This window comes from Coenobita brevimanus, chromosome 104 (assembly GCF_032717465.1).
Source record: "Coenobita brevimanus isolate Jiangsu-jjx chromosome 104, ASM3271746v2, whole genome shotgun sequence".
Taxonomy (NCBI): domain Eukaryota; kingdom Metazoa; phylum Arthropoda; class Malacostraca; order Decapoda; family Coenobitidae; genus Coenobita; species Coenobita brevimanus.
Window position 1 is genome coordinate 220,503 of NC_137057.1, and position 12,831 is coordinate 233,333.

The following is a 12,831-nucleotide window of genomic DNA, read 5'->3' on the forward strand; positions in this document are numbered from 1 at the left end:
AGAGCAGTTGAAAAAATCTCTAAAGATGCAAGAGAGAATGAGGAGATTCAATGTCCCAAGTTTAAGTAGCCCAAGAAAAGGAAACGTGTAGCACCAATGACCGATTTCTTTGATAACTTTAATGAAGGCGTGCTACGAAGAACAGTTCTGAGTTTTTATGAGAGGAAGGAAATCCCAACACTTGGTGGTGGTGGAGGCATTGTCAGGCTGAGAAAGAGATGCAGGAAGGAGAAAGAGAATGAATGAATGAAAATCAATCATGGTACTGCAATAACGGGTCATCTGTCGCCGTATACAAAAAATGATAAATATCACTAAATATAGCCTAACAAAACCCCGGTATGTACGGTGGCCATTACCGCGGAGCTACAGGGGGAAGCAACTTAGGGGCGTATGGTGGCAGCTCCCTCCCTGGTACGTACGGTGGCCATTACCGCGGAGCTACAGGGGGAAGCAACTCAGGGGCGTATGGTGGCCGCTCCCCGGTACGTACGGTGGCCGTTACTGCGGTGTTGCTTGGGACTGTATCTGGGGCAGTCCCACCCCGATCCTGGTGAGGGCTGCTCCGTCCGTGAGGTCGTGTCTCATTCCTGCGATGTCTTAGTTGGGTAGGTTGAGGGGAAGAGGGACTCAAGGTAGTGGCACCCATCTTCCTCTGGGCCAGTCCCACACTCACCTGGCCCGCCGTGGTGTCCTCCTGGGGTGGGGGTAGGGCTGCGTCTCCATAGCTGGGTGGGGGGTGGCGGGGTTGGGGGTCCGGCGGCGGAGGTGCGTATTTTAGATATACTTAGCAATTATCGGTTAGGTTGGGCGGACCCAGTGGTTAGGTAGGATAGACACAGTGGTTAGGTAGGGCGGACCCAGTGGTTAGGTGGGATAGACACAGTGGTTAGGTAGGGCGGACCCAGTGGTTAGGTGGGATAGACACAGTGGTTTGGTGGGGTCGATTCTGTGGTTGGGTGGGGTAGACCAGTGGTTAGGAGAAGTAAATAAAGACTAACCAGTCAGGTGTGGTAGAAAGACTGCAGTGCGGTGTGGTGTGGTGTGGCTATGTGAACTGACATCTATTGGCTGAGTAGTGTTAGGAGAAGGATGAAAGAGGGGAGGACGATGATGTAAAGAAGATGGAAGAAGAGGAAATGGGATGATCAAGAGGAGGAGGAAGAGGAAGAAGAGTGAGGGCAGTAGGAGGAGGAAGACGGGGAGGAGGGGGAAGACGGGGAGGAGGGGGAAGAGGAGGAGGAGGATGAGGAGGACTGGAGTGAAGACTGAATTGAAAAGGATATGCATGAAGATTGAGATGTGGAGGAGAGAGATGAAGGGTAGAATGATGATGATGATGATGTTTCAGAACACGATTTGAGAGGGCTGGGTTGAGGTGGCTTTTGTGTTGATGAGAGGGAAGAAGCGTACCAGGATGAGGTGGGGGACGGTGGGCACACTGGTGCTATCTTAATGCGCTTCCCCGCCCCGGTGGCCCAATCCTCCATATCGTTCAGCTTGCGTTTGGTTGGCGTTCTGGGTTGGGAGTGGGCTGGAAGCAGTCGTGTGAGGGCGTTAGACAAGGCATGCATAGTTGGCCGAACAGCACACGAAGGATGAGTCATATCAGCTATAATTCTGTTGAGGACATTTGGCAGAGCATCTTGTCGGGGTTGCCAATCTTGTAGTTTAGCAAATGTGTGGCTCATATCAACACCTAGGGACCAGGTATCGCTCTGCTCATGGGTGACCCCATGCAGGAACAGTTCCGGGGCGTAGTGCTTGTACACCTGATGTTGCTCGGCGGTGCCAGTAGGAAAAGCATAGTTTACACCAGCCCTGCTGGAGTGCCCAAAGTCTATTATGGAAACATTTATTTTTCCTTCGTCCATGTCGATCAGAACGTTGTCGCTCTTTATGTCGTTATGGATCCATCCGACCCTATGTACTGCCTGTAAACCATCACACACTTCCTTATAAATTTTGACCCACTCCTCAAAACCGAGTCGCCTGTCATGAAGAGTATTCCATAGGGTGAGTCCTTTACATAGAGTCATGACTATCAGTGGGCTGTCGTTAGCTACTGCTATAAGACGCGGGGCGCCCCCTGCACCATTCAGTTCCTCTAGAACCGCAGCCTCTCTCAGGTACTGTTTCACTGCTTCATCAAATCGTTTCCAGCCAGTATATTTATCCACATAAATATTTGCTTCTTTAACACAGCAACGCAGAACCGTATTTGTATTAGTATCTTTATATGAAACAATTTTTACTTTCCCAAACACACCTGCTCCTAGTGTCCGACCCACGGATTCAATGTTGCCACGAATTACATCAACAGAAAGTATTTTCTTATCCAAATCGTGCGCCATTGCATATACACTAACAACGATTACTGTCAGCCAAAAACTGCAATCAAAGTTAGGTGTATGTTCACAATAATAAAAGTACAACTAAATTGCAAGAACAATACTGATATAAACCAAGAAAGGTGAGCTATCAGTAGAGTTGGTGCTGGGACGTCTTACTCTCACGATAACGAAAGCAATACTAATGCTTCAATAATGTCAGGGTCCATATATAACTAAGCATTTACCGCCCGGGGAAACTGTTGTACATATATTGATTGACTGAAATATTTATTTCATAAAATAGACACGATTTTACCGGGGTATAAAGAAAAAACTGAACTTCTATTCTGGTCTGTTTCTTGACAATGTTTTATACTGTTATGTGTGTGTGTTTTTTTTAAATAGTGCCCCATGTGGGGATCTATTACCATCACACCGTAATTATCGTACAAATAATTGTTTAGCGTCACTGTCCTAGTACATACATGTTATAAATCCTTAAGGTACGACCTCACTTTCCGGGTAAGTAGTTTATATCTCATACGTTAGTTTAAGGAAGAGTTTCAGTTGTCTCATATAAATTGTTTTATCTGATTTTTTTTTTTTTTTACTGTTATAGGGCAATGGACTATAAAGAACGTCGCCCGTAGCAAAGTTACGTTTTAAAGAGGAAGAGGTAAAGTTTTAGAAGTAACCAACGTTTTCTTTTATTATTATTTTTATGATTTCCAATGCAAAATAATGTGTTTTAATTAGTTTTGACCTTCATTTTTTGGGGAAAATCCCCCTTTTGGAATTTTGAGTAAGATTTCCAAAAGAGGGTTTATCCCCCAAAATCAAGATCAAAATTAATTAAAAACACACTATTTTGCGTTAAACAAACTCAAACTAACAACCTAACCTAACTAACCTAGGGCCTGACATAGAGCGAGTGCACACGCCTGCATCAGCCAATATGGCGAAACATTCGTACGCTACTGAGAGATAGCCTAACCTAAGCCACTATATGACTACCTCTACAAAATTCGCTCCCCCAACTCAAACTAGGCTTAAAAGGTAAGTCTTAGAATAGTTCAGGGACGTAATATAATGAAAATTGGTAACGTTGGTTACTTCTAAAGGCATACCGAGGAAGATGTCACCCACATCAAAATTACATTTTTAAGAGGATGATGTCACCCATAGCAAAATTGTGTTTTAAAGAGGAAGGTGTCATCCATTGCAAATTTCTTGATAGAGTTACCAGTAAAATCCACGGGATTCTCTACTGATTTACAGTATATAGAGCCTATTGCCTGTCTCTATGTCTGTATCAAGTATAAATTTGTATGTTTCCTTAAAAACATTTACCGAAGTAGCAATCACAACATTTTCAGGTACTGTAGCTTGTTCCAGTCATCCACAACCCTGTGCATGAAAGTGTATTTTGTATTTTATTACGTCTTCTTTTAGGAATCTTTTGAGTGATGTCTAAGGCTTGAGTTTGTAGCTTGAAACATGGTATTTGAGTCCCGTTTTTCAAGTCCTGCGATGATTTTAAATACTTCAATCATATCGCCTCTCTTTTAGCTTTGAACTTTGATAGATTAAACTTCTTTGTCTTTCTTCATACTCAAAATTTCCTACATTTGGAAGGAGACATTATGCTTTCCTTTGCACTTTTCTATATTATTTATGTTTCTTCTCAGTTTAGGGGACCATGCTTGTACGGCAGACCCTGGATGTGGGTGCATGTAGGTCTTGTAAATAGCACTGAATCCTTCTTCTGTCCAATTCTTGAAAGTTCTTTTTAATATACCAAGAATGTTCTACGCTTTCAACATAATCGTATCTGTGTGGGCATCAGAGTTTAAGTCATCACTATATATTACTCCCACAGCCTTTTATTGTGTAACCTGTGTCAGGATATGTCCCCCAATATTATAGTTACAAATTGGATTGATTCTTCCCACATGCATGATCTTGTGTTTTGATTCACTGACTTTCAGCAGCCAGTTATTTGGCCAAACCATCATCTCATCTACACCTTCATGCAATAATTGTTTTTATGTCACTGTTCCTACAGTGTTGTATATTTTTGTGTCATCTGCAGAAATTTTGCATTTGAAGCTAAGATTCTTTGGGAGGTCATTTATAAATAGTAGGAACTGTAATGGCCCCGACACTGAACCTTGTGCGACTCCATTGGTGACCTCTGCCAGGTCAGACACTTCTCCAGTTACTCTTAACTCTCTGTATTCTGTTATGTAAGAAATCTTCTATGTACCTCAAGCTATTACCTCCAATTCCTGTTCTGTGTAACTTGTATAGTAGTCTTTTATGTGGTACAGTGTCAAAAGCCTTTGCAAGATCAAAATAGGTGACATTAAAAGGCTGATTTTCATCATGCATATCTGTCCAGTCAGTTAATTTACTAGTACTGGGAAATTAGTTAAGCATGATCTGCCACTTCAAAAGTCATGTTGATTTGTACACAGTATATTGCTTTACATAAGCTACAATTTTGTCCTTAACAATTTCTTCAAATATTTTGCAAATTACACTTGCGTTGTTCACTGATGTGTAATTTTGTGCGTGTAATCTGTTTCCGTTCTTGTAAACAGGTGACACAATCGCTTCCTTCCAAGTCAGAGGTAGCTACAGTTGTAATCTTTAAGGGATGTTCATATCGTATAGTCAGTGGTTCACAAAGTTCATTATGTACCTTAGGATAGATGTTGGCATGTCCTGGTGCTTTATACTAATTTAAACTCTTTAAGTTTGCTTTTCACAAGAGACTTCTCAACACAGATATTTGTTAGTAAATTCTTCTTCATGTTCTCTGCCATTGGAGTCAAAGGCATCCTGTACTTCATTGCTATAACATACTCTAATGAAATCATATAGCATTAATTCGGTTTGGTCATCCTTTTGAGTAAATACTGATTTAAAGAAAGAGTTCAATTCATTTGCTGTTTCTTTGTTGCTAGTCGTTAGTGTGTTGTCATGTTTTATTACTCTTCTTACATGGTCATTGATTCTTTTACTACTGTTTATCAGTACATATTTATGCAGCACTGTTGAATTTGTTTTCACTTCCTGAAACCACTTCAGTTCATATTTTTCTAACTTTCCATAGAATATTTGTGCATGGATTCCTTTCTTTGATATATTCTCTGTATCTAAGTTTAGATTTGACTTCTTAGTAAGATTTCTAAGCAGAGTGCTTTTTCCTGACTGCTCTTTGGTATGCGTGTTAAACCATGGCTGTTTTTCCTCTTTTCTGCTATCATTTTTACATTTAGGTACAAATAAGTTTATTCCTTGTATTATTTTCCCGTTGGTCAATTTACCCATTTCTTGCACATCTTTTCGTCTCAAATCCTCCTTCTAGTTAATGTCTTTTAAGCCTCAAAGTTCTCTGTACTTGCCCTTGAAGAAATTGAATTTAACTTTGTCAGTTTGGACATGTCGAAGTGATTGGTACACATACTCAGATTCTAACACACCATGATCATTTTTGCTTAAAGGGTTCAAAAAAATTATCTTCTCTATATTGTTTTCCTCTTTTGTGATAACAAGGTCAAGAGTACTTGGTCTGTGACCTCCCCTAATGCTAGATATGTCTTTAACATGCTGAGTTAGGAAGCTATCTCCCAGTCAGTCTTTGCTCTGGGGAATTTTCAGGGAATGTTGTTGTTTGTGAGGTCCAGTCATTGTTTGTTAATTTGAAGTCACCAGTGACTAATATTCCATTTGGCATTTCTCCAATGTTTTCCGGTAATTGATAGTAGAGTATCTTATCATTTTCTTCAGTTGAGTTGCTTTTACGATACACATCCTGTAAGAATCTTCAGCCCATCTCCCCTTTTGACCCATTTAAACAGAGACTCTGAGAAGTTTCTTGCAAGGTCTTCCATGTCATTACAATCAAAGACTTCTAAAGTCCTGTGAAAATACATTAATATTCCACCAAATATCTCACCTGTGTTGTCTTTTCTTTCCAGAGGGTAATTTTGTAAGACTTCGCTACCAAGTTCACTATTCAGAATACTCTGTGGTTGGCACCATCTCTCTACTAATAATATTATGTCTGGTTTCACATAATTTACCCGATTTATAAACTCTGGTAATTTGTTAATTATGCTCTCACAGTTTGTTGAAATGCATTTAATATAAGAATTTTCTCTTACTACAGTATTCTTTGGTTTCAGCTTTGAATATCGACACAAACCCATTTTCAAGGCTTTCTAATGCTTGTTCTGACACTGATACTGCTATTTTCCCTTACTTTTGATTTCTTAAATTCTACACAATTTGCATTTAACCTGACAACTGCTGCATTAGGTTTTCTGGTTTGCTTCCCCTCTTGTGTGAAAAAAAAATAAAAAATAAAAAAAATGTATGCTCATATGAAATGCGAGAGTGCATGGAATACTATAGGAAAAACATATACCTGTAGTGGGTATGACTTCATTATTTACCTTAGTTCAGCCGTGGTGCAGTAATGAAGTTGCACATCTGACCTCTCCCCTTCATACTAGTACAGTAATAGAGAGATACTGAGGATGCGTGGGTTGTGGCAGGACGCATGGGTGTTGACGGAAATAGCTCAGTTGAGATCCCAAATGGCATTAGAAATGCACCCATTAAAAAAAAGAAAAAAAGAAAATGCCTCTATGATGTTTGTACACGTAGCAGCTACACATTTTCCATCATGTGAAGTGTGGATGAAAGGATACGAAGATGTGTAATGGATGCAAGAGTTTATAGAGGTTGGGGGAGTGGACTTTCTGATCACTACTTGGTGGTGGCCAGAATTAGAATTCAAGTAAGATGGAGGAATAAAAGAAGGGAAACACAAGAGGAAGGAGTAGTTGCAAGGAGAGTGGAAAGGTTACAAGAGGATGAGTAAAAGGCAGAGTATAAGAGAGAAGTGGAGGAACGATTGGGCAAATATGAATTAGAGCGGATGGGAGACATGAAAGGTGTGTGTAGGATATTTACAGAAGAAATATGTGCAGCATGTGATGTGGTGTGTGGAAGGAAGAGAAGACGGAGGGGGGTGCAAGGAACCGTGTGGTGGACTGAAGAGGTGAAACAGGCTGTGGCACAAAAGAAGAATGCATACAATGAATGGATGAGAAATAGGGGCGTGGAAGAAGTTGAGAGGCGGAAGAGAGAGTTATATGTTGAAAGAAAGAGAGAGGTGAAAAGATTAGTAAGAAGAGAGCGGATGAGGAATTCGCAAGGAATTTGAGTGAAAAGTGGAGGGACTGTAAGAAAATATACTGGAAAGAGGTGAAAAGAGTAAGACAGGTTGGAAGTGAAGTTAGCAGGGGAGTGGAAGATAAAAATGGTAGATTACTAGTGGAGAAGGGACAAAAAGTGAGCAGATGGAGAGAACACTTTAAGGAATTGTTGAACATAGAGGATGGAAGTAATGCGAGTATAAGTGGCTGGGGAATGGCTGGGAGAAGGAGGGAGGTGAGAAGACAGGAAGAAATCAGTAGGATAGAAGTTGTGGAAGCAATGAAGAAAGTTAAATCTGGGAAAGCCCCAGGAATTGATGGAGTGTGTGGTGAAATGCTGAAGCATGGGGGAGAGATAGCAGTAGAATGGATCTGGAAGATGTGCAGATTGGCCTAGGAGGAAGGTAGAGTCCCGGAGGATTGGAAGTCAGGTATAATTATTCCCTTGTACAAAGGAAAAGGGGAAAAAGAAGTGTGTGGTAATCATAGGGGCATTTGTCTTCTTAGTATAATAGGAAAAGTGTATGGTAGGATACTTATTGACAGAGTTAGAGAAAGAACAGAGAAATTAGTTGGAGAAGAACAGGGAGGCTTTTGGAAGGGAAGAGGTTGTGTAGATCAGATATTCATTCTTAGATCTTTAGTGGAAAAGTTTCTAGAGAAGGGAAAGAAGTTGTATGCGGCCTTCATGGATTTGGAGAAAGCATATGACAGTGTGGATAGACAAGGATTGTGGAAAGTGTTAAGAATATATGGAGTAGATGGGAAGTTGTTGAGTGCTGTGAAGAGTATGTACGATGGTGTGAAGGCTGCAGTACGTGTGGATGGTGAACTAAGTGAATTTTTCTCTTTGAAAGTCGGGTTGAAACAGGGATGTGTCACGTCTCCATGGTTGTTCAATCTGTACATGGATAGGGTAATAAAAGAGGTACAAGGTAGGGTAGTGGATGTTGAAGTGGCCCTGGTGAGAGGGGATAGTGTTTGGAAACGCCCTGTGCTGTTGTTTGCAGATGATACTGTGTTGTTGAGTGAAGACGAAGGGGAGTTGCAAGGCTTGGTGGATGAGTTTGGGGGAGTATGTAAGAAACGGAATCTAAAGGTGAATGTGGGGAAGAGTAAAGTGATGGCCTTTGAGAGAGGTGAAGTCGGTGAATATACAGCGAGGTTGGATGGTGAGGAATTGGAAAATGTGAGTATGTTTAATTACTTCGGTAGTGTGATGAGTAAGGATGGAGGTTTGGAGGGTGAAGTGCTTGAAAGGGTACAGCAGGGAAGAAAGGTTGCTGGTCCTTTGAAAGCAGTGATAAGAAACAGGGAAGTGAGCATGGAAGTGAAAAAGTTACTACATGACAGTATTGTGATACCAACTGTAACGTATGGAAGTGAAGCTTGGACATTGTTGGAAGGACACAAGTCAAGAGTGAGAGCAGTGGAAATGAGTTATTTAAGAGGAGCCTGTGGAGTCACATGGAGAGATAGGCTGACGAATGAGGATATAAAGGAGTGTTGTGGTGTGGATGTGGATGTGATAGGAAGCCTTAGGAGAAACACATTGAGGTGGTTTGGCCATGTTGAGAGGATGGAGAGTGAGAGATTGATAAAGAGAGTGTCTTTGAGTGAGATGGAGGGGGAGAGAGGGAGGGGAAGGCCAAGGATGAGGTGGAGGGATGGAGTGGAGAGGTATATGAGAGAGGGGTGTGTGAATTGGAACAGGGCAGTAAAATGGCAGGGGACAGGTGACGTGGAGGCAATTTGTTTGTGGCCACCCTGTATGGGATTAAGGCGTCTGGCAATAGATAGATAGATAGAATTTTACACTTCACACTTACAATTATCAAGTCAGTTTTACAGTATGTAATACCTTTTAACCAAATAATGAAGAGGGGCAACAATCTATTAGACTTACCGGTATCTGCGAAAAAAACAGGATAATAGCTACTGGTATTTCCTTCAGAGCTCTGTAACATGTCCACTCAGCATGGCAGACCACTAGTTATCCAGAGGTGGATACAGAGTTGCATGTCAACCATAGCAATCACTTGATTCAAAGGTGGATGTCACCCATAGCAATTCTATCTCTCTATTACAAGATGCCTTAATCCTGTTGGGGGTGGCCACAAACAAATTGCCTCCATGTTGCCCTATCCCCCACCATTTCACTACCCTGCTCCCAGTTCACACACGCCTCTATCATACACCTCTCCACTTCATCCCTTCATCTCATCCTTGGCCTCCCCCTCCCTCTCCCCCGTTCCACCTAACTCACATACACCCTCCTCGTCAGTATCTCGCTCTCCATCCTCTCCACATGGCCAAACCACCTCAGTGTGTTTCTCCTAATGCTTTCAATCACAACCGCACCACAGCAGTCCTTCACTTCCTCTTTTGTCAGTCTGTCTCTCCAATTGACTCCCCGTGCTCCTCTCAAATAACTAATTTCCACTGCTCTCACTCTTGACTTGTGTCCCTCCAACAAGGTCCCAGTTTCACATCCATTTGGCAGAGGTGGTATCACAATACAGTCATGCAGTAGCTATTTCTCTTCCATGCTCACTTCCCTGTTTCTTATCACTGCTTTCAAGGAACCAGTAACCTTTCTTCCTTGCTGTACCATTTCAAGCACTTCATTCTCTAAACTTCCATCCTTACTCATCACACTACCCAAGTACTTAAATGCATTCACATTTTCCATGTCCTCTTCTTCCAACGTCACAGTACATTCACAGACTTTATTTCTCCCAAAAACCATAACTTTACTCTTTCGTACATTCACCTTTACATTCCATTTCTTACACACTCACCCAAACTCATTGACCATGCCTTGCAGCTCCCCTTCGTCTTCACTTAATAACACAGTATCATCTGCAAACAACAATACAGGAAGTTTCCAAACACTGCCCTCTCTCATTAGGACTGCTCCAACATCCACTGCCCTACCTTGAATCTCTTTTATAACCCCATCCATATACAGATTGAACAACCATGGAGACATAACACATGCCTGTTTCAATCCAACCTTCAAATAGAAAAATTCACTCAGTTCAATATCCACATGCACTGCAGCCATAGCACCCTCATAGATACTCTTCACAACTTTCAACAACTTCCCATTTACTCCATAGACTCGACCCTCCATTTCCCAGACTAAAAAGGGAGAAGACTAGTTCGGGAACCTGAAAAGTCCGGGAATTGCAAATGTCTGGCCCCACATACCATTCCCCGTACTTTTACCATACTTTGTCTGAATTCTCCAGCATTGTCCGGCAATTATTCCGATATTTTAGAGCATTCTGGAATGTAGGCTACCTATACCAACATAACTAACACAGACTGTACCTAAAATAACACTGACACAATAACATAAATATGAATGCAGTACATTCTGAAATAACATAAATATAATAATGCCACGAGTTGGAAGGAACCAGTGGGGTGAAGCAGGATGGTTGCCATGATGCTTTTCATGTATGATGGAATCTTTTTGTGTGTTACAAATGGCCTTTATCGAATCTAAACCTTGCTAATATTGTTCTTTGTTGTGCAGCAGACTGCGTACAGTTTTATGTAAGGGAATAATGGCTGGATTTTTGTGAGAATCCCAGACCTGTACGGGAGCATGTCGGGTATTTGATAATATCGCCCAGCCTCAACCCATGTCCGTGAAATCTGAAATTCGGGAAATTGGGGTATGGGAAATGGAGGGTCGAGTGTATATTCTTAATACTTTCCACAGTCCTTGTCTATCCACCCTGTCACATGCTTTCTCCAAATCCATGAAGGCTGCATAAAACATCTTTCCCTTCTCCAGTAACTTTTCCAATAAAGACCTATGAATGAATATCTGATCTGCACAACCTCTTCCCTTCTTAAAACCTCCCTGTTCTTCTCCAACTAATTCCTCTGTTATTTCCCTAACTCTGTCAATAAGTATCCTGCCATATACTTTTCCTATTACACTAAGGAGACAAATGCCCCTATGATTACCATACATTTCTTTTTCTCCTTCTCCTTTGTACAGGAGAATAATTATTCCTGACTTCCAATCCTCTGGGACTTTGCCTTCCTCCCAGGCCAATCTACACATCTTCCACATCCATTCTACTACCGTCTCTCCCCCATGCTTCAGCATTTCACTACACACTCCATCAATTCTTGGGGCTTGCTCCATTTTGACTTTCCTCATTGCTTCCACAAGTTTCATCCTACTGATGTCTTCCTCTCTTCTCACAGCCCTCTGTCTCCCAGCCATTCTCCAGCCATTTATACTCTTATTACTTTCTTTCTCTTTGTTCAACAATTCCTTAAAATGTTTTCTTCATCTTCTCAATTTTTCTCCCTTCTCCACCAGTAATCTACCATTTTTATCTTTTACTCCCTGACTAACTTCTTTGACACTTGTCTAACTCTGTTTACCTCCTTCCAGAACATTTTCCTACATTCCCTCCACTTTACACTCAAATTCCTTCCAAATTCCTTATCCACTCTCTTCATACTCTCTTACTAATCTTTTCACCTCTCTCTTCTGTCTCTCAGTTTTTTCCACACCCCTTTTTCTCATCCACTCACTGTATGTTTTCTTCTTTTGTGCCACACCCTCTCTCACCTCTTCAATCTGCCATGCTGTTCCTTGCACCCCGTTTCGTCGTCTCTTCACCCAACACACCACCTCACATGTTTGCACAGTTTTCTTCTGTGAATATCTTGCACACACCTTCCATGTCCCCCATCTGCTCTAATCCATATTTACCCAGTCACTCATCCATTTCTCTCTTATATTCTCCCTTTTTTCCATCCTCTTGTAACCTATCCACCCACCCTGTATGAACTACTTCCTCTTGTCTTTCCATTTTCCTATTCCTCCATTTCATTTGAACCTTGATTCTCACCACCACTTGTTGGTGATGAGAAAGTCTACTCCCCCAACCACTATATGCTCTTGCATCCTTTACACACCTTCTCATTTTAGCGTCCACACACACATAATCAATCATTGCCATCCGTTCATTCAGTTCACCACCCACCTTTCTCATCACTCACCATGTATACCTGTGGATGTCACCCTTAACAATTAGCTACCTGATACAAAGGAGGATGTCGCCCATAGCAATTACTTGATACAAAGGAGGATGTCACCCATAGCAATTACTTGATACAAAGGAGGATGTCACACATAGCAATTACTTGATACAAAGGAGGATGTCACCCATAGCAATTACTTGATACAAAGGAGGATGTCACACATAGCAATTACTTGATACAAAGGAGGA

At 41.6% G+C, this 12,831-nt stretch overlaps 1 protein-coding gene across 1 annotated transcript; it reads right to left on the reverse strand.

The window, feature by feature from the left end:
* Positions 1-584: 584 nt before the first annotated feature.
* Positions 585-2,354, reverse strand: LOC145415961 (putative myosin light chain kinase DDB_G0275057). The gene is made up of 2 exons (XM_080285063.1): positions 1,414-2,354; positions 585-786 (listed from the first exon to the last, which is right to left on the reverse strand). Exons 1-2 carry the CDS (start codon positions 2,352-2,354, stop codon positions 585-587), a joined length of 1,143 nt encoding a protein of 380 aa, XP_080141189.1.
* Between the last annotated feature and the right edge of the window lie 10,477 nt (positions 2,355-12,831).